The sequence below is a fragment of the Chiloscyllium punctatum genome, chromosome 1 (assembly GCF_047496795.1).
Source record: "Chiloscyllium punctatum isolate Juve2018m chromosome 1, sChiPun1.3, whole genome shotgun sequence".
NCBI classification, from domain to species: Eukaryota; Metazoa; Chordata; class Chondrichthyes; order Orectolobiformes; family Hemiscylliidae; genus Chiloscyllium; species Chiloscyllium punctatum.
The window spans coordinates 89,783,964-89,806,911 of record NC_092739.1 but is presented as its reverse complement, the minus strand read 5'-3'; the positions used below and the strand labels follow the sequence as shown (position 1 = coordinate 89,806,911).

Genomic DNA, 22,948 nt, shown 5'->3' with positions numbered 1-22,948 from the left:
TTGACACTGTCACATTGTCCTTTCTCTTTTACAAATATTCAAATCTCCACTTGCTTGAAGCTGTTTAATTTAAAACTCTCTTAATAGGCAAATATCGAGAATTTATTCGGATGAATAGATGATTGCTTAATGGACAGGAAGCAGAAAGTGGACATCATTGGGACATGTTCACGTTGGTGGGTTATGAGTTATGAGCTGTTGCAAGGATTAATGCTGGTCCTCTGCTATTTAAATAATATTGTTGAAATAACACATCTGATTACCAGTGGCATACAGGATTATGAGGATGAGGTAAATAAAAAATACTGAAGTGTTCGATCATTCATAACCCTAATGAATAATGGGGCATACTTGGTAGGCATTGGGTAAACCATTTAAGCTATGTTCCTGTGCTAAGTTTGTTGATGATGCTAGGTAGAAATGTAAGTCCTTGTTTTCAACACAACTAAGTAAATGGACAACAAAATGGCAGAATGGTTATAGTGCCAGGAAACACAAGATTATTCAATTCAGTCCGAAGAATGGAAAATCAGAATTTTTTTAATAACGTGAAACTTGGAAATTTTGTTCACATAAACTTTGTGTTTAAATCTGAAGCATAGCATGCAGGTGTAGCTAACAATTAGTGCAAATAACATGTTAGCCTTGACTGCAAAAGGATTAGAGTACAAAAATTAGGAAATATTGCTATAATTATTTTGAGATCACACCTGGAATAGTATTTTCAATTTTACTCTCTATTTTTGAGGAAGGAGAGAACGGCATTGGAGGCAGTACACCAAAAAAATTGTTCTTGGGATTAGAGGCTGAGTAAATTGGACGTACTAGTGTGCAAGTTAGGTTGATAAGTTCATGACTGTGATTGTGGCTTAATTTTCCTGTCCACCTGTTACTTATTTTATACCTTTCTAGTAAAAATCTGTCTACGACCCTGCCACCATCACTCTGGGGGTGAGAATTTCACAAAGCAATGACCTTCTGAGACAACATTTTCTTCTCTCTGTCTGAAAGAGAAACTCTTATTTTTAAACTGTGTCCTAATTCTAGTCTCCTATATTCAGCCTGTAAAGTCCTGTCAGGAGCTTTATATTTCAATTAAATCATCTTTCTTTCTTCTAAACTTCAGTGGATACAGGCCCAAAACGATTCAGCCTTCCTCATAAGCCTAATTTCTTCTTCGCAGAGTGAATCTTCTCTGAACTACCTCTGATATTATATCCTTTCTCAAGTAAGGAAACCAAAACAATATACAGGATTCCTGATGTACATAATCTCACTAAGTCTGACTATAATTGGAGAAAATCTCTCTGACTTAAAGATCATTCCCTTTGCACTAAGTTGCAACATGCCTATTTGATGCCCAATCACTCATTGTATTTGCCTGTTGTTGTGGTTCCGTTCGCTGAGCTGGGAATTTGTCTTGCAAACGTTTCGTCCCCTATCTAGGTGACATCCTCAGTGCTTGGGAGCCTCCTGTGAAGCGCTTCTGTGCTGTTCCTTCCGGCATTTATAGTGGCCTGTCTCTGCCGCTTCCGGTTGTCAGCTCGAGCTGTCCGCTGTAGTGGCCGGTATATTGGGTCCAGGTCGATGTATTTGTTGATAGAGTCTGTGGATGAGTGCCATGCCTCTAGGAATTCCCTGGCTGTTCTCTGTTTGGCTTCCCCTATAATGGTAATGTTGTCCCAGTCGAATTCACGTTGCTTGTCATCTGTGTGTGTGGCTACTAAGGATAGCTGGTCGTGTCGTTTCGTGGCTAGTTGGTGTTTGTGTATACGGATCGTTAGCTGTCTTCCTGTTTGTCCGATGTAGTGTTTTGTGCAGTCCTTGCATGGGATTTTGTTCACTACATTGGTTTTGCTCATGTTGGGTAATGTAGTGTACAAATCCTTAAATCTGTTCTGCCATTTAAACAATTTTTGAATAGTCAGTAGTTCAACTCCAATTACCAGCTTTTTGCCAGATCTCAAAGCTTTATCCAATAAAACCTAGTAATACAAAACTTTTAGAAGTAATTAATGTTTGTTTATAAAATTGAAGTTTTCAGCAAGTTCAAACATCTTTATCAGAAATGACAAATTCACTCTAGTGTTTAATTATTGCGGTGTCCCTGCAAAGGTTCGACTACGAATTGCTACCCATTGGGAATTCACACAAATGGTTTGTGATCTTCTTTCATGACACTGGCAACAGGTCACTATGCTTCAGATATAACAGTTGGCCATCTTGCTGGTATTCGTTTTTGTAGCACAGAGAACATGTGGTAGATAGTGAAATGATTTTCTTCCCAGTTTGTTTACCGTTCCTGGATTCTAATAATCGTACAAACAAAGATAAGACAGGATTCTAAATTCACATCTCATTTCTATCAGGGCAGAACACATCTCTGAAAATAAAGCATGCACAGTGGTTTCCAATGATAATTGTTTTTTTTAAATTACACAAGACCCCAGGAGTTTTAACTAATGTTTTGGGAATTAAGCCTTGTGATTTTGTTGATTCGAGCTACTGGCACATTCCACATGGGTACACGATAGCAACTGTGCTACTAAACTAATAGTCCAGAAGCATAAATTAAACTCAAGACAATACAGCTTAAAATGCACCCAGCAATCTGAACCCAAATTAAAAAATAAAAAGGGAAAATGTTGAAAGCTGATAGCAAAATCCAGCTAGATTATTAATGTATTTTAGAGTAGAAAATATATCTTTTCACAAACTGATCTACATGCATCCAATCCCACAGGACAGTTGGTTCTTTTTTTCCTATTTTCTAGACTACCTGTTCAGAGATGTTATTATACACCTACACTGTTAGCACAAAAGGTATACCTGTAAACTATTTTATTAAGGGTTAACTGGACATGGAAAAAAGCAATTGAAAGAAAATGTGAAAAACAGGCTTAGTATAAAAAGCTTGTTTTGGCTGGAAGGTAACTGCAATGACCTTGGCTGGCTTAGGAACAGGTTGTTTTGTAGACTTACCTGGATTTGTTTATGAAGACCAAGCACAGAGAAATGCTTGGGAAAGTACTCAGGCATGGCAACGCAGCATATGATATCAGATTCAGAATAGTATTAACACTGGGGATTGTTGTAAACTTTCTGGACACCGAGTGAGGATTCTAGTCAAAAGTGTCAACTGAGCTCATGGAGGCACAGTGGAGCTAATCTGGTACTTTGCTAAATGATCATTCCTGGTGTAATTTGCCACTCAGTTTCAGAAACTGGTTGAAGTAAGGGTTACTTGAGGTAGTTCATTGACACTATAATCCTCCCTTGTATTGAGCTTGCCCATCAAATCGTGGAGGCTACAGCATCATTGTTTCTTCTGTAGATAATCTCTCTTTTAGCAAAATTTCAATTCATTGCAGGATAGTATACGTACATTAGTCAGCTATAGTTTGCAGGGTGCTCGGGAACTGGTACACAATACCTCCAAAAATGTGAATAGACCCTTAGTCTCCAGTCATAGACTGTCTGACATCAGTAGACTAGGTGGAGCCAATGTAACATGTTAACTAACCCCTTCAGAACCATTATCTTATAGAACAAGTGAGACCAAAGCTTCACAATTCAATTCATTTTAAGATAGTGTGATCAGCATTACTTTTCTCATCTTTGAATAAAGTAAGTTTTGAAACACAGTATGTCATGATTTGGCTGTCATACACATATATTGGAGGCCAATGAAGCTTTATTGAGAATCATAACTGGGAAAAGAGGATATGAAATGAAGAGAGATTAAATAGACTAGGACTATATTTTATAGAGAGTTTAGAAGAATGGGATGTCATCTAATTGAAACTTTGAAAATTCTTAAAGGACTAGACCGAGTAGATGCAGAAAACATGCATCCCCTAATTTGGGGGTGGTCGAGATCCAGGGGACAGAGTTTCTAAATAATTTTAATTGAGATGAGAAATTTGTTCACAGGATTGTGAACCATGGAATTCTCTACCCAGAAGTCTATGGAGGATCATTTAGAATCTGTTCAAGATAGAGACTGATAGATTTCTAGATAATAAAGATAACAAAAGGTTCTAAAAATGGTGGAGCAGACCGGAATGGCTAGCTCCTGTTCCTGATTTCCTAAGTAAATATAAACTTTGTGCAACGTTAAATGCATGTAATGAGTTTAAAGCTTTTAACAAATGTGCTTAAAAGAGCATTTTTTTTTGTTTCATTCAGTAAAATTTATTGATTGCTGACTGGAGACAAAATTTGGTAACTTTAGTAGCAGTCCTATGGAGATTCCTGAATTTACTATACATGGGTAGACTCTAGAAGCTGCCAAAAGTTTTGGAGGAGAAATGGCAGCAATCACAGACAGTCATTACTCCAAAAGCAGGCAATGAAATTTCACTTATTTAGAATGAATGTGATTGTCTACTGGGAAAGAGGGAATTGTATAACTGAAATGGCCTTTACCTGAATAACACTGGGATAAGCATCCTGGAAAACCACAAATACAAGAGGTAGGAAATAGTCAATCCAGCTTGAGTCTATTCCACAATTCATAACCATCTTGACCGATCATCCATTTAAATTTTCCTACCTGCTTCCACGTCCCTTGAAGCCTTGAGAAACAAAGACTTGCTTATCCCAGCAAGTTTCAATGTTCAATAATACTCTACTTTTTAATATTTTAACAGTAGTTAATACCTGGTTAAATAGCCTAATGGTATAAAATTTGTGTCAAATGCAATTTGACTTTGACAAACTTTTTTTTTTAACCTGGTCGATTTGACTTTTTGCTATATTTCTTTGTTTATTTTCTGTTATAGTGATGAGATTAACCAAACCGACATTATTTACCAACCTGCCAGTGACCTGTGAAGACAGAGATCTACCTGGTGAGTCTGGATAGTCATTCAGTATTAGAAAACAGTCCGCTATCATTTTAGCTAATCAAGAGTATCAACATAAAACACTTTGTAACGCAGCCTGATTTTAATCTGAGTGTTAACTTTTTTTTTGCTTTCCAGAGGCAACCTTTTGGTAATCTGAGAATTTTTAAACATTCATTGTTACTTTATATGCAATTTTTCTGTGTACTTAAGAGTTCTGTTTCCTCCTTTCAGTCCTTTTCAGTGACAGTTTAATACAAATATGACAGACATGGGTCACTTCATGTGAAGTCTATTATGTTTGTTTTAGAAAAATCCCATTTTGGTATATAAAATATCACCTTGCAAAGGCACATCACTTAGAAAGCATCCTGCAAAAATAAAGTGGTGTTCACAATGCCATTTTATGGTGTGTTTTGGAATCATCCAATGTGATGCCAAAAGAGACAGGACATAAATCCACTTGTCCTTTCTTTTCTTTTAGGCTGACCTTTTGTCTTTTGTGTGCAGATTTTCTGGACATATTGCACTCCACCCCTACCAACCAGTCACAGGTTTTCCACTGAATGTTAATCCAGAACTGCAATCTCTATGTGCTAGAACAGTTTGGAATGGGATCTGAATAAAGGCAAGAATGCCTCTGTGAAGCTGCAAGTTCATTTTGCCTAACCAGCTTTGTGACAGGATTGTTCAGTCACAATATTCGTCAATACATTTCTAGGAATGCTAAAATCCATTTCTGACAATATTTGCAGTTCTCAACATGTGTTAAGCTGGCTTGTTACACCATCTGTGACTGCAGAATGAAATTCCTATGTTAATTTTAACCTCTCAGCGATTCTACATTCTATTTCAGCACACCTTGACAATTACCTCATCTTTGTGTCTGTACAATTCAGATTCGTTTGAATCCCAAGCCCCTTTTCATTAATTGACTTCAAAATAACCTAGATCTAAAAGTTCCCCTTGTAGCTTGGAAATAGACACTCCGAGTGCTACTGTCCCATTCCTTTACTACTTCTATCAGTTGACTTGCTCAGTTCATGTAATGACCACACAACTGTCTGACCTGTTAATTGTTGTTTGATATTTGTCTGTTTTTACAACTATGTCCTTTCCAAAGCCCACTTTTCTGTACCGTACCTTCAACCTTCAATAGTTGTGTGAGAAAGGTTTTTCTCACAACACATTTCCTGCCTAAAATCTCCTCTGAGCTACCATGTCTCCAAGAAGAACAGTCCCAACTTCTCTGGTGTATTCTCATAGCTGAAAGTTCTCATTCCTGGAATTATTCTTGTAAACCTTTTCTGCATTTCTCAAATGCATTCACATCCATCCTATAGCGTGGTGTCCAGAATTATATGCAAAACACTGAGGTCAAGTAAGGGTCTTTCTATGTTCAGCATAAAATCCTTGCTCTGGGGCTCTTACCATTACTAATGAATTCCAGGATGTTTTCTGCTTTCATAATGAGTCCCTGTGAATCACCATAACCAGGGTTGTGGTTCAGGCTTTAAAGTAAATAGTTGGGGTGGGAGGTAGAGGTTGGGTTCAATTGTATGGAAATTATGGGGAAAAGTTAAGTAGGGAGAGGGCTCAGGAGAGGTTAGTTTCCAGAACAACTATAAGATGAAATATGAGAGTAACTGGCTCATAGAATTAAAAAAATTCGAGTTTTTTTTTTAAGACATCTACAAGGCAAGAGTGGATGGAGGGCCGTTGGAAAATGGCCGGGATAGGCTCTTGATTAGCAAGGCTAATTATCAATGGTTATGGGGAGAAGGCAGCAGAATGGGGTTAAGAAACATTTCAGTCATGATTGAATGGCAGAGCAGACTCGAAGTGCCAATTCTGCTTCTATATCTTATGGTCTCGTGGTCTTATGACAAATTACTGTTTTTGCCTTAGGAGATCTTTTCAGTCAACTTATGAAGGATGATCCCTCTACAGTTAAAGGAGCAGAGAACTTTATGTTGGGAGAAATGCTGACTCTCCCTCAGAACTTTGGGTAAGAATTTTCAATCATTCAGGCATACATTTTCTTTCATTTTTGCTTTTCTGTCACCACTTTACTACCTCACCATGTACCAAACACACCAGTAAAGAACCCAAACAAGCAATTAGGCCAAAAAGGTGTCATTAAAACTCTTTGGCCAACAGAATTAAGAAAAATCCCAAGGCTGTTTATATACACAAAGGGAGCAAGAGGGTAGCCAGGGAAAGAGTGGGTCCACTTGAGGACAAAAGATGAAATTTACACATGGAGCCGAAAGAAGTTAGTGAGGTCATTATTGAGTGTTTTGCATCAGTATTTACAAAGGAGAAGGAGATGGTGAGTCTTAGAAGGGCGATGTTGATATTCTAGGGCATGTCAATATGAAAAAGGTGGTGATGTTGGGTGTTTTGAAAAGCGTTGAGTTGGACACATCCCCAGGGCATGATGAGGGAGGCACTGAGGATATTACAGGGGCCTGATATGAAATCTTTGTATCCTCTTTAGTCACAGGAGAGATCCCAGAGGACTGCAGAATAATACTCCTTTGTTTAGGAAGGGCAACAAGGATAATCTGGGAAATTACAGGCTGGCAAGCCTTGCATCTGTAGTAGGGAAATAATTGGAGAAGATTCTTAGGGATAGGACTTTTCTTCCACTCGTGGGATGTGGGCATCGCTGGTTGACCAGCATTAATTGCCCATCCTGAGTTGCCCTTGAGAAGGTAATGAGCTGCTCTGTTGAACTGCTGCAGTCCACAAGTAGGTTGGGGAGGGAATTACAGGATCAGTGACAGTGAAAAAATGTTGATTATATTTCCAAGTTAGGATGGTGAGCAGCTTGGCAGGGAAGTTGTAGATGGTGGTGTTCTCATGCATCTGCTGCCCTTGTCCTTCTCAATTGAAGTGGTCATGGGTTTGGAAGGCACTGTGGAAGGATCTTTGAATTTATGCAGTGTAACTTGTCGATTGTATACGCTGCTGCTACTGAACAAGAGACAGGCATAGCTGGGGCCCATATGTGTGCCCATGGCTACCCCTTTGGTCTGGAGGAAGTGGGAGGATTCAAAGGAGAAATTGTTAAGGGGTGAGGACCAGTTCGGCCAAACGAATGAGAGTGTCGGTGGAAGGGTACTGTTGGGGACGTCTGGAGAGGAAAAATCGGAGGGCTTGGAGGCCCTGGTCATGGTGCAACTGGTCCTCACCCTTAACAATTTCTCCTTTGAATCCTCCCACTTCCTCCAGACCAAAGGGGTAGCCATGGGCACACATATGGGCCCCAGCTATGCCTGTCTCTTTGTTGGCTACGTAGAGCAGTTGATCTTCCGTAATTACACCGGCACCACTCCCCACCTCTTCCTCCGCTACATTGATGACTGCATTGGCGCCACCTCGTGCTCCCGCGAGGAGGTTGAGCAATTCATCAACTTCACCAACATATTCCACCCTGACCTTAAATTTACCTGGACCATCACTGACACCTCCCTCCCCTTCCTGGACCTCTCCATCTCCATTAATGACGACCGACTTGACACTGATATTTTTTACAAACCCACCAACTCCCACAGCGACCTAGATTACACCTCTTCCCACCCTACCTCTTGCAAAAATGCCATCCCGTATTCCCAATTCTTCCGCCTCTGCTGGATCTGCTCCCAGGAGGACCAGTTCCACCACAGAACACACCAGATGGCCTCCTTCTTTAGAGACCGCAATTTCCCTTCCCATGTGGTTAAAGATGCCCTCCAATGCATCTCGTATACATCCTGCACCTCCACCCTCAGACCCCACCCCTCCAACCATAACAAGGACAGAACGCCCCTGGTGCTCACATTCCACCCTACCAACCTTCACATAAACCAAATCATCTGCCGACATTTCCGCCACCTCCAAACAGACCCCACTACCAGGGATATATTTCCCTCCCCACCCCTTTCCGCATTCCGCAAAGGCCGTTCCCTCCGCGACTACCTGGTCAGGTCCACGCCCCCCTACAACCCACCCTCCAATCCAGGCACTTTCCCCTGCCGCCGCAGGAACTGTAAAACCTGCGCCCACACCTCCTCCCTCACCTCTATCCAAGGCCCTAAAGGAGTCTTCCACATCCATCAAAGTTTTATTTGCACATCCACTAATATCATTTATTGTATCCGTTGCTCCCGATGCGGTCTCCTCTACATTGGGGAGACTGGACGCCTCCTAGCAGAGCACTTTAGGGAACATCTCCGGGACACCCGCACCAATCAACCACACCGCCCCGTGGCCCAACATTTCAACTCCCCCTCCCACTCTGCCGAGGACATGGAGGTCCTGGGCCTCCTTCACCGCCGCTCCCTCACCACCAAACACCTGGAGGAAGAACGCCTCATCTTCAGCCTCGGAACACTTCAACCCCAGGGCATCAATGTGGACTTCAACAGTTTCCTCATTTCCCCTTCCCCCACCTCACCCTAGTTCTAAACTTCCAGCTCAGTAACTGTCCCCATAACTTGTCCGGACTTGTCCTTCCTGCCTGTCTCCTTTTCCACCTATCCACTCCACCCTCTCCTCCTTGACCTATCACCTTCATCCCCTCCCCCACTCACCCATTGTACTCTCTGCTACTGTCTCCCCACCCCCACCCTCCTCGAGCTTATCTCTCCACGCTTCAGGCTCACTGCCTTTATTCCTGATGAAGGGCTTTTGCCCGAAACGTCGATTTCGAAGCTACTTGGATGCTGCCTGAACTGCTGTGCTCTTCCAGCACCACTAATCCAGAATCTGGTTTCCAGCATCTGCAGTCATTGTTTTTACCTCTGGATATTTGTGGATGTGCCAATCAAGTGGGCTGCTTTGTCCTGGATGCTGTCAAACTTCTTCAGTGTTGTTGGAGCTGCACTCCTGCAATCAATGGTGGAGTATTCCACCACGGCCCTCCTTTGATCCTTGTGTCTTGGTAAGGCTTTGGGGAGTCAGGAGCTGAGTTACTTGCTGCATCATTCCTAGCCTCAGACCTGATCTATTAGCCATTGTGTTTATGTGATGAGTCCAGTTGAGTGTCTGAGCAATGGGAACCCCAAGGATGTTGATAATTAGGGATTTAATGAAGGTAACACTCTGAATGTCAAGGGGTGGTTGTTAGATTGTCTCTTATTGGAGATGGTCATTGCATGGTACTTGTGTGGCGCGACTGTCACTGCCACTTGTCAGGGTGAGCCTGGATATTGTCCAGATCTTACTGCATTTAAACATGAACATCTTCAGTATTTGAGGAGTTGTGAATGGTACAAAACACTACGCAATTAATTTACTCACATTTTGAAAAATATAGACTTCTTAGCAATAGGCTGCATAGCATTTTGGGGGCAGGTCTTGTCTCATGAATTTGATTGAGTTTTTTGAGGAAGTGATTGGTTGACAATGTTCCACGTTGGCAAGCTTATTCAAAAGGTGAAGTGACATGGCTCTGAGGAGAGCTGTTAAGTTGAATACAGAACAGGCTTAGTCATAGAAGATTGAAAGTAGCAATGGAAGGGTGTTTTTCAGATTGAAGATCTGTGACCAAAGGTCTTCTGCACAGATTAGTGCTGGGACCCTTGTTATTTGTAATATATATATAGATCATTTGGAAGATAATATAAGTGGCCTGATTAGTAAGTTTGTGGACAACACAAAGGTTGGGGGAGCTACGGATAGTGTGAAAGATTGCCAGAGAATACAGTAGGATATAGATTGGCTGGAAACTTATGCGGAGAAACAGCAGATGAAGTTTAATCTGGATGAATGTGAGGTAGCATCAACTTATAGAGGAATCTAAGTGTACAGTTCACAGTTCCTTGAAAGTGGCAACACAAGTGGATAAAGTGGTCAAGAAGGCATATGACATGCTTGCCTTTGGTCCGGCAAAAAGTATAAACATTGGCAAATTGTGTTGCAGTTGTATTGAACTTTAGGTTACATTTAGAATATTCTATACTTTTCTGGTCACCACACTACCAGAAGGATATGGAGGCTTTGGAGAGAGTACGGAAATAGTTTACCAGGATGTTGCATGGTTCGGAGGATATTAGCTATGAGAGGAGATTGGACAAACTTGGTTAGTTTTCACTTCGAGTTATAGAGATTTACAGCATGGAAACAGACTGTTTGGTCCAACTTGTCCATCCTGACCAGATATCCCAACCCAATCTAGTCCTACCTGCTAGCACCTGGCCCATATCCCTCCAAATCCTTCCTATTCATATACCCATCCAGATGCCTTTTAAATGTTATGATTGAACAAGCCTTCACCACTTCCTCTGACAGCTCATTCCATATACGTACCACCCCCTGCATGAAAAAGGTTGCCCCTTAGGTCTCTTTTATATCTTTTTCCCTCTCATCCTAAACCTATGCCCTCTAGTTCTGGACTCCCCCACCTCTGGGAAAAGACTTTGTTTATTTATCCTATCCATGCCTCTCATGATTTTATAAACCTCTTTCAGGTCACACCTCAGCCTCCAACACTCCAGGGAAAACAGCCCTAGCCTATTCAACCTCTCCCTATAGCTCAAATCCTCCAAACGCAGCAACATCCTTGTAAATCTTTTCTGAACCCTTTCAAGTTTCACAACATCTTTCCGATAGGAAGGAGACCAGAATTGCACGCAATATTCCAACAGTGGCCTAACCAATGTCCTGTATAGCTGCAACATTACCTCTCAACTCCTGTACTCAATACCCAGAGCAATAAAGGAAAGCATACCAAATGCCACCTTCACTATCCTATCTAGCTGTGACTCCACTTTCAAGGAGCTATGAACCTGCACTCCAAAGTCTCTTTGTTCAGCAACACTACCTAGGACCTTACCATTAAGTGTATAAGCCCTGCTAAGATTTTCTTTCCCAAAAGGCAGCACATTGCATTTATCTAAATTAAACTCCATCTGCCACTTCTCAGCCCATTGGCCCATCTAATCAAGATCCCATTGTAATCTGAGGGAACCTTCTTCGCTGTCCACTACACTTCTAATTTTGGTGTTATTTGCAAACTTATACTTCTCATGCTCACATCCAAATCATTTATATAAATCATGAAAAGTAGTGGACCCAGCACTGATCCTTGTGGCACTCCACTGGTCACAGACCTCCAGTCTGAAAAACAACCCTCCACCACCACCCTCTGTCTTCTACCTTTGAGCCAGTTCTGTATCCAAATGGCTAGTTCTCTCTGTATTACGTGAGATCTAACCTTGCTAATTAGTCTCCCATGGGGAACCTTGTCGAATGCCTTACTGAAGTCCATATAGATCACATCTACCGCTCAGCCCTCATCAATCCTCTTTGTTACTTCAAAAAATTCAATCAACTTGATTATTGAAGGATATGGAAGCAGGGAATAGAAGGTTCTGGGCAACATATGAGGCAAAAGGTTTTTCATTTGGAAGACCATCATATGTTGGTGCAGTTTTAGTGGGCCGAAGGGGCTGCTCCTGTACAGTACAGTTCTTTGTTCTTCAAACAAAAAAAGGGTCAAGGAAAGAGGGCAATATCGGGAAGTCATCTTTATGGGAATGGTGGAAACAGAATTATGAAGGGCTATGCAATACATCCTTTCAGAAGAATCACTAGTCCTTCGATCTTCGTATGTTTTGAGCATTGTTTTCTTTTTGACACCCGATCAAGAGGTCTATTCAATTATTAGAGTCATTCAGCATGGAAACAGAGCCTTCAGTCCATGCTTACCAAGTTTCCCAAACTAAATTAGTCCAACTTGCCTGCATTTGGCCCAAATCCTTCTAAACCTATACATGTACCTATCCAAGTTCTTTTAAATGTTATAACTGTACCTGCATCTACCACTTTTTCTGGCAGTTCATTCTATGTATGAGCTGCCTTCTGTGTGAAAGGTTGCCCCTCAAGTCCCTTTTTAAATCTTCCTCTTCTCACCTTAAACCTATGCCCTCTTGTTTTGAACTACCCCCACGCTTGGTGTGAAGAACTATCAGCCCTAAATGTGACTTTAGTCAACTTGATGAGGTGCACCTTTTTTAATTTCATTTTCTGGTCTTCCATCTTTGCCACCTCCAGCCCCCAGTCTTCCTTTCAAGATTGGGAAGCCTATTTCATTTTGTTCCAGAGTATGTTGTCTGATACAAGTATTCCATCTTGTGGCTTGGTGTTGATGACATGTACAGGTTAATATCTCTACTGTTGCTTGGTTACGAGAATAACATGAATTATGAATTATGGTTGTTACTATGATTTTGGAGTATATTTTAAGAAAAATGGTCAGAAGAGCTGGATGTGATGTTTTTGGGGGAGAAAAAAGCATATTTTTAAGTACTTGGATTGGTGCCAGAGCATTGGAGAATTGCAAAAATTTCTATGTTGGAGGGAAAAGTGGTAATCTGAGTAAATGTATGCCACTGACTTAATTTCAGTTATGGGCAAATTATTGAAATAATTTTGAGGGACAATAAAACCGTAATTTAGGAAGGTATAGATTATTCAAGAAAACTCGGTGTGAATTTGTTCAAGGACGGAATAATGTCTGAATAACTTTTTTTTAAAAAGATGACTTGTATGGTTGACGAAGCTAGTGTGGTGGATGTGTTTTATGTGGATTTTAACAAAGGCTTTTCACAATGTCCTACATGGCAGGCAGGTCAAAAAATATGAGAGTTGGGATCGGACAGAGAATAACAAATTGGATATAAAAAATAGCTGAATGACAAGAAGCAAAGGCAATCATCCATGGGTGTTTTGTGAATAAAAAGCTGTTACCAGCATGGTTCTGCAAGCATCAGTATATAGCCCTTTACCTTTTTCCAGTTTCTATCAATGATTCAAATGTAAGTCGCAAGATAATGAAGGTTTTCTATGTGGTAGACAGTGTTAGATTGAAGGATTATATAGATAGTTTGTTCAGTTGACCAAAAATGGTAAATTTATAATCATCAGAAGTGTGAAGTATTGTAATTTTGGAGGTAGAACAAAGCAAGGAAAAAGAGTAAATGAGAGTATGTTGAGCAGCGTTGAATGTATATTGGACCTTGGAGTGTACATCTGTAGATGAGTAAAGATAGCAGAACGGGTTGACGAGCTTGCTCAAAAGGTATTTGGCATGTTTTTCCGATACAAGTCGTTCTGCTATAACGCGCGTTTCGCTAATGTGAATTCACCATAATGAGATTGATGAATTAGGGACACTGTTTCTAAAGTGTGAATTGTTACGTGTGTTGGCTGTAATGTGATTACATCGCAACGCTTCAAGCCCTGTTTTTAAAGTGCAATTTTTCTATAACACCGGTACATAAGAATACAACCATCGCGTTATAGAAGAACAACCTGTCGTTAAGGCGTGGGATGCAAGAGTGGAGAGGTTGGAATTGAGAATTGAGAACTGATTGGATTGGAGATGAGAAAGCACACTTTTCCCATTAAAAGGGGTGGTAGGGACCTGGAACACTTTGCTGTTTGGGTGAGAGAGGCAGAAGTGCTCAGTATGTTTAAATAAAACACTTGGATTGCTACTTAAAGACTTTTGATGTACAAGGCTGCAGACCCAGTGCAAGCAGGTGTTTTTCGACTGGACAGCTCTTTGTCAGTTGGCACAAGCATGATAGACCAAATGGCCTCCTATGTTGTAAAGTTTCTGTGATTCTGTGAAGAAGTTAGTCAGGGTACTGGACTGGCTATTTGGTTGAAGAACTGAAATGTTTTCTTCTCCCGTCCCCCATCACATTTCCTAGAATATAAAGTCTATGTTTCTGATCTTTTCTCAGAATGAGTATGTTGCATTGGGACTTGTTTTGATTTTTGTATTTTTTCCATTCAAGTATATTTCTTTTGGACTAATATGAACACCATTCCTGATTTTGTTTAGAACTGTCAAACTTTCTGAATGTCTAGTCAATGACCAATCTCGGGAGCTTTGCATTGATTTTCTCTGTTGTGTCTTCAGAGTTTAAGATTCATCTGGAATGATCTGCACTTCACTCAGCCCATCCTGTTGTTTATATCTTGAGTTATTGATGCATGAATGCACCTTTGGTCTGCTTTCCTTTAGCTTCCATTATTCTAATTTATCAATATTGACTTAATGACTGTGTATAATTATCTTGATCAGTTTGTAGTCATTGCAGTAGCTGTTAGGAATTTATTTTTCTGGTATTCCAAGAAAACTGCCAATAGCTTGTGTAGATAGGAGCCTAAAATTTGCTGGGTTAGTTGAAATGAGGAGAATAAAAACATGGTTTGCCTTATTGATAAAATCAATAAACCCTGGTGATGACCTAATGATTATTTAATGTGTTTCTGTGTTTTGTTGAAGGAATATTGTATGTCTAAGTTAGAATATAGAACATTACAGCGCAGTACAGGCCCTTTAGCCCTGGATGTTGTCCTGACCTGTCATTACCAATCTGAAGCTCATCTAACCTACACTATTCCATGTACGTCCATATGCTTGTCCAATCTCGACTTAAATGTACATAAAGTTGGCGAATCTACTACCGTTGCAGGCAAAGCATTCCATACCCTTGCTACTCTCTGCGTAAAGAAATTACCTCTGACATCTGTCCTATATCTATCACCTGTCAATTTAAAGCTACGCCTCCTTGTGCTCGCTGTCACCATTCTTGGAAAAAGGCTCTCCCTGTCCACCCTATGTAACCCTCTGATTATCTTATATGTCTCTATTAAGTCACCTCTCAACCTTCTTCTCTCCAACGAAAACAGCCTCAAGTCCCTCAGCTTTTTCTCGTAAGACTTTCCCTCCATACCAGGCAACATCCTAGTAAATCTCCTCTGCACCCTTTCCAAAGCTTCCACATCCTTCTTATAGTGTTGCGACCAGAACTGTACACAAGTGCGGCCGCACCAGAGTTTTGTACAGCTGTAGCATAACCTCATGGTTCCGGAACTCGATCCCTCTATTAATAAAAGCTAAGACATTGTATGCCTTCTTAACAACCCTGTCAACCTGGATGGCAACTTTCAAGGATCTGTGTACCTGGACACTGAGATCTCTCTGCTCATCTACACTACCAAGAATCTTACCATTAGCCCAGTACTTTGCATTCCGGTTACTCCGACCAAAGTGAATCACCTCACACTTATCCGCATTAAACTCCATTTGCCACCTCTCAACCCAGCTCTGCAGTTTACCTATGTCCCTCTGTAACCTATAACATTCTTCGTCACTATCCACAACTCCACCGACCTTAGTGTCATCTGCAAATTTACTAACCCACACATCTACGCCCTCATCCAGGTTGTTTATAAAAATGACAAACAGCAGTGAACCCAACACTGACCCTTGCGGTACACCACTGGTAACTGGACTCCAGGATGAACATTTCCCATCAACCACCACCCTCTGTCGTCTTTCAGCAAGTCAATTACTGATCTAAACTGCTATATCTCCCACACTCCCATTCCTCCACATTTTGTACAATAGCCTACTAATGGGGAACCTTATCGAACGCCTTGCTGAAATCCATATACACCACATAAACCGGCTTACTCTCATCTACCTGTTTGGTCAGCTTCTCAAAGAACTCAATGAGGTTTGTGAGGCACAACCTACCCTTCACAAAACAGTGCTGACTATCCCTAATCGAATTACTATTTTCTAGATGATTATAAATCCTATCTCTTATAACCTTTTCCAAAACTTTACCAACAACTGAAGTGAGGCCCATTGGTCTATAATTACCAGGGTTGGCTCTACTCCCCTTCTTAAACAGGGGAACCACATTTGCTATCCTCCGGTCTTCTGGCACTATTCCTGTAGACAATGACGATTTAAAGATCAATGCCAAAGGCTCGGCAATCTCCTCCCTGGCTTCCGAGAGGATCCTAGGATAAATCCCATCCGGCCCAGGGGACTTGTATATTTTCTAATACCTCTTCCTTGTGAACCTCAATCACACCTAGTCTAGTAGCCTGTATCTCAATATTCTCCTCAACAATGTTGTTGTTTTCTGGAGTGAATACTGTTGAAAAATATTCATTTAGTGCTTCCCCTATCTCCTCTGACTCCACACACAACTTCCCACTGCTATCCTTGATTGATCCTAATCTTACTCTCGTCATTCTTTTATTCCTTAAATACCTATAGAAAGTCTTAGGGTTTACCCTGATCCTATCCGCTAACAACTTCTCATGTCTCCTTCTGGCTCTTCTGAGCTCTCTCTTTAGGTCTTTCCTGGCTACCTTGTAACCCTCAAGCGCCCTAACTGAGCCTTCACATCTCATTCTAACATAAGCCTTCTTCTTCCTCTTGACCAGAGATTCCACTTCCTTCGTAAACCACGGCTCCCGCGCTCTACAGCTTCCTCCCTGCCTGACAGGTACATACTTATCTAGGACACACAGGAGCTTTTCCTTGAATAAGCTCCCCATTTCTGATGTGCCTATCCCCTGCAGTTTCCTTCCCCATCCCTTGCTTCCTAAATCTTGCCTAATTGTATCATAATTGCCTTTCCCCCAGCTGTAACTCTTGCCCAGTGGTATACTCCTATCCCTTTCTATCACTAAAGTAAACATAACAGAATTGTGATCGCTATCACCAAAGTGCTCACTTACTTCCAAGTCTAACACCTAGCCGGGCTCATTACCCAGTGCCAGATCTAATGTGGCTTCGCCCCTTGTTGGCCTGTCTACATACTGTGTCAGGAAGCCCTCCTGCGCACACTGGACAAAAACTGACCCATGCTGAAAATGTGTTGCTGGAAAAGCGCAGCAAGGTCAAGCTGCATCCAAGGAGCAGGAGAATCGACGTTTCGGGCATGAGCCCTTCTTCAGGAATGAGAAAAGTGTGTCCAGCAGGCTAAGAGAAAAGGTAGGGAGGAGGGGTGTTGGAAATGCGATAGGTGGAAGGAGATCAAGGTGAGGGTGATGGGCTGGAATGGAGATGGGGGCGGAGAGGTCAGGAAGAAGATTGCAGGTTAGGAAGGCGGTGCTGAATTCGAGGGATTTGACTGAGACAAGGTGGGGGGAGGGGAAATGAGGAAACTGGAGAAATCTGAGTTCATCCCTTGTGGTTGGAGGGTTCGTAGGCGGAAGATGAGGCCCATCTATAGTACTCATACTATAGTGTTCCCAGTCAATATTTGGAAAGTTGAAGTCCCCCATGCCAACTACCCTGTCTCTCTCACTCCTATTGAGAATCATCTTTGCTATCCTTTCCTCTACATCTCTAGAACTATTCAAAGGCCTATAGAAAACTCCCAACAGGGTGACCTCTCCTTTCTTGTTTCTAATTTCAACCCATACTACCTCAGTTGACGAGTCCCCAAACATCCTTTCTGCAACTGTAATACCGTCCTTGATCGACAATGCCACACCTTCCCCCTTTTACCATCTTCTCTGCTCTTACTGATGAGCATTATGACTCAGTGATAATGAAATGAACTGTCACAGTACCTCTGGAAAAACTGGAGTCTTGGTTTGAAAACAGACCAGGATATTAGCTGTGATAATGCAAATTATTTATCAGCTAAATCTGTGATTGTCGCAGAATTGTGCTGTGTAAATATCATCTGGTTGATTAGATGACAGAAAAGCTGCAAGGAAATAGCTTATTTGAGCAGCCTAAGCAAGCTGGCCTGAATTCAAATTTCTTTAAGTCCCAGAAGTAAGCCTCTTTCCAGAGAGATGCAAACAAGTACTGATGAGCAATTAATTAAACTGGCCATGATATATGTTGAATTGTAATGCAGAGAAACTTTTGAATGAATAATACCTAGATTTTTGCTTATCAAAAGGCTCCGGTATTTTCAGTGTTTATAATTGCAAACAGGAATTAGCTTTATTCCCACTGAATTGGGTCATAAGAATTAGTTTAAATTGCGTCTGAGATTGATTATGAATCTCTATATTTCCTTTCTTTTTTTCCCTCCACTGCCCTAAAGTTGTTAATTGCCTTGCCAGGTAACGTCCACATTTATTCCAGTCGATTTAGTTGCTGCTATTCATGTAGAAACCACAGATGGTTATTTTAGTGGGGTGGCAGTTAATATTACTGGCTAAAGTCAGTACAGAAGAGGAATTTAGTGTTTTGCCCTTTCAAGTTTGTATGTAGAACGCATTGCTTTAACCAGCTGGCTGAGATGGGCATTAACAGAAGGTGCTGTGCCCACTGATGGCTGAGCATTCTTTTTGCATTGGAGTAGAATATAATAATAAAAATGGAAACTAAAAGTAACAAACATTTTTAAAGAAGGCCTTTCCTACTTTTTTGTGAAAATTGTCTATATCCAAATGTTTGAACTCTGCACTAATTAGCTTTATGCTATTTTGGAGTGTGTACCATTATCATGCTGTGCAGAAATATTGATTGTAATTTTCACATTTGAATTTCTCACCTTGGGCAGGAACATTTTTTTGGGTGAAACCTTTTCAAGCTACATCAGTGTACATAATGACAGCGTACAAGTTGTTAAGGATATTTTGGTTAAGGTAAGACAATTATATAATTCATCTGCTTTACTTCCAGGAAAAGCCATTTCTATGTATGTTCTATTTTATTTTCTTCTACCTGGCAACAGCAAAATGTTTTGTAACAGTAATACGCAAATTCCTATGTTGCTGCTAGGATGTATAAAATGTGGCTATTGGTGGGTGCCCTTTTTCTTTACTGTTCCCATTAGAACCAGCAACATTTGGAAGTACAGTTATAGTTTGGCCTTGCAAACTTGGGCTATGTTTGGAAAAAACATTTTAAGCTGTATATTTTTATGAAAAATTACTGCTTTGTTCAATCTTTCATCAGTATCTGACATATTAAATAAGTTTATAGATTTATTAATGATGAACTTGAGGATTACGAGCAATTAGAGTCCTAGAGATACACAGCACGGAAACAGACCCTTTGGTCCAACTCATCCATGCTGCCCAGATATTCCACCCTAATCTAGTCCCATTTGCCAGCACTTGGCCCATATCCCTCTAAACCCTTCCTATTCCTATACCCATCCAGATGCCTTTTAAATGTTGTAATTTTGTCAGTTTCCACCACATCCTCTGGCAGCTCATTCCATACACAGACCACCCTCTGCATGGAAAAGTTGCCCCTTAGATCCCTTTTATATCTGCCCCCCCCCCCCCAACCTCACCCTGATCCTATGCCCTCCGGTTCTGGACTCCCCCACCCCAGGGACAAGACCTGGTCTATTTATCCTATCCATTTCCAAATTTGGTATCATCTGCAAACTTAGTAGCTATACCTCCTACGTTCGCAGCCAAAACATTTACGTAAATGACGAAAAGCAGTGGATCCTTGTGGTACACCACTGGTCACAGGTCTCCTGTCTGTAAAGCAACCCTCCTCAACTACACTCTGCCTCCTTTAATTACCACAGGAACACAATCCTTTATCCAAAATTCTTGGAGCCAGTTGTTTTTTTTTGGAATTTGGAATTTTTTGGATTTTGGAATAAATGACATTTTCACAGTGAAATTAAAAAAAAAATTGCCTAACAGCAGATGCACGTATGAATAGTACGACGCTGAGACACAATTGACGCCTGCCAGTGCTGGACCACACTGCCATGTCACATCTGAGTGACATGGTTCGAATGAGTGTGGAGTTCGGTCATCTGTTCGCACACCAAAATGACACTCCACATGTCACGAAAAATGTTTCAGATTTTAGAGCTTTACGGATTTCAGAATGTCAGGTTAAGGATTATGTATTTGTAGAATTATTTTATGTAATGGTTTTGCGATGTTCATCATTAACATGGTCAGATCCAGTTGCACCATTTAGCTAAAGCTATCAGTTATGCCTGTTCCCTTAAAGCTATGCATCGTGATTATGGTTTCAGTAGGGCAAAAGAAGTTTGGACAAATGTCCTTTTTCTGTTCTTTGTCATCGTGGAGCAGTTTTCATTGGAACATTTAGGAATACCATAAAAGTAGTGTTCATAATTTCAAATAGGGGTTTAAATTTCACATATGTGATAGTGTTTCTCTGCCCCTCACCCCCCCTCCCCAGTGCTCCTCCTGCTGTGGGTTTCAAAAGATTTTCTCTTTTCTTTTTATTTCCTTTTCCTTCCCTCCACTATTGCGCAGTGACTGTTTGGCCAAAGTGCTTCCTTATACTAAATTGGCAGGAAATCAGTGAGAGTTTAGGAGTTATGGCATCATGTTGCAGTAGTACAGGACATTGGTGAGGCCATTTTTGGAATACTGCATACAGTTCTGCTTGCCCTGCTATAGGAAAGATGTTAAGCTTGAGAGGATGCAGAAAAGATTTACAAGGATTTTGCTGGGCTAGAGGCTTTGAGCTATAGGGACAGGCTCACTAGGTTGGGGCTTTTTTCCCCTCGATCGTTGGAGACTGAGGGGTGGCATTATAAAGGTTTATAACATCAAGAGGGGCATGGATAGGGTGAATACACAAGTTCTGTATCCTAGGGTGGGGTCCAAAACTAGACCATGTAAGTTTTTGGTGAGAAGTGAAGGATTTAAAAAGGATTTAAAGGGTAACTTTTTCACACAGAGGGTGGTACGTGTATGGAATGAGCTGCCAGAGGAAGTGGCGGAGGCTGGTACAATTACATTTAAAAGGCATCTGAATAATTAAATGAATAGGAAGGGTTTAGAGGGATATGGGCCAAATGCAGGCAAATGGGGCTACACAGAATGGGAGGTCTAGTCGGTATGGATAAGTTGGACTGAAGGGTCTGTTTCCATGCTCTATGACTTTAGTAGCTTGAGCTGTCTTACAACCTTGGGATCGATAAAGTGTGGAGCTGGAAAAAGCACAGCAGGTCTAGCAGGAAAGTTGACATTTCAGGTCTGAACCCTTCATGACTTACAACCTTGTCTGTCTTTGGGTTGGTTGAAATTATATTTGTGACGTCAAGGAACTTTCAGCTGCAAACCTGTATCTGGCATTTGCCAAATCCACTGAATTCTTCTTATATGTTAAGTGGGAGAGGGTTTTTAAAAGCAAAAAGCTACTGATAATTCAGGGAAATTTTGTTTACTCGTCTATCCTTTTAAATAAGGCTGATCTTCAGACCAGCTCTCAACGTTTAAACCTATCAGCTTCAAATGCTGCAGTGGCTGATCTTAAACCTGACCATTGCATCGACGATGTGATACATCATGAAGTGAAAGAAATTGGAACGCATATGTAAGCTCTATATTTTTATTTAAAGAATTGACTGAAAATATACATGTATTAAAAGATCCACCTAATGACCATAGCACTGGTGTGTTCTTTTGAGTGTGAAAGGATCATAATTCAGTGCATGAGTGTAAAGCTACAAGAAAATTTTGCGTGAATGCTCAGGCAGTACATTATTCTGTGGATAAAAATGACCTCTTGCATCTCACATTGTTGCAGAATTTTGTAAACTGCACCCAACGGTTAAATGACAACTCAACTGTGACATTTTGAAGATTTATGAGATGTTTATGTTGCTCTTTTTAGATGTTTTGTAATCTTAATTTTTTGATTTGTATAATCTTTATGGTGATCAATGACAAGTATTATACTGAGCCCATTGAATCTGTTTTAACTAGTATTTTAACTGGCAAGTTATTTCAACAACTTGTTACCCTTAGAGGCAAAATAAACTTTAATGTTCATTAAGTTTATTGTCAGGCGTGGCTTAGTTGGTAGCTATGCCTGACAATAAACTTAATGAATCACAAAATTCTGGGTTCAATCCCACTTCAGGATTTGAGCATAAATGTTAAGAAACATCAGTATTGAGCGAGTGTGCAAAATTGAAGGTGCTGTCTTTTGCTTGAGATGATAAACCAAGGTCAACCTGGCCTATACTATGTTGCTATTTAATGGAGCATGCTATGTTCAAGTTTATTCACAATATACCGTACATTACACCGTACACTGACAAAGCTTTTCACTGTGCCTCGGTACATGCGATAATAAATTCAATTCAATTCAAATTCAATTATTACAACAGTAACAACACTTCAAACATACTTAATGGAATCAGTAGCCTTAGAAATGCAAGTTTATTTTTCTAATTTTATATTTGGCTCTGGTGGACTGGGTAGAAATACCAAAAGGTGGGATGTTTGAACAGTGGCAGACACTTAAGGAGCTATTCAATTCCTCCTAAATAAAATATATTCCAAAGCAGAATCAAGATTGTAAAAAGAGG

At 40.8% G+C, this 22,948-nt stretch overlaps 1 protein-coding gene across 4 annotated transcripts in view; it reads left to right on the top strand.

The window, feature by feature from the left end:
• The window catches only part of trappc13 (trafficking protein particle complex subunit 13), a 72,725-nt gene that overhangs the window by 10,287 nt on the left and 39,490 nt on the right, over positions 1-22,948 (top strand). For all 4 annotated transcript variants that reach the window (XM_072570536.1, XM_072570551.1, XM_072570545.1 and 1 more), the window contains exons 2-5: positions 4,785-4,853; positions 6,756-6,855; positions 19,181-19,265; positions 21,821-21,948. In XM_072570536.1, the coding sequence (XP_072426637.1) occupies positions 4,785-4,853; positions 6,756-6,855; positions 19,181-19,265; positions 21,821-21,948 (382 nt within the window). The remainder of the gene's footprint in view (positions 1-4,784; positions 4,854-6,755; positions 6,856-19,180; positions 19,266-21,820; positions 21,949-22,948) is intronic.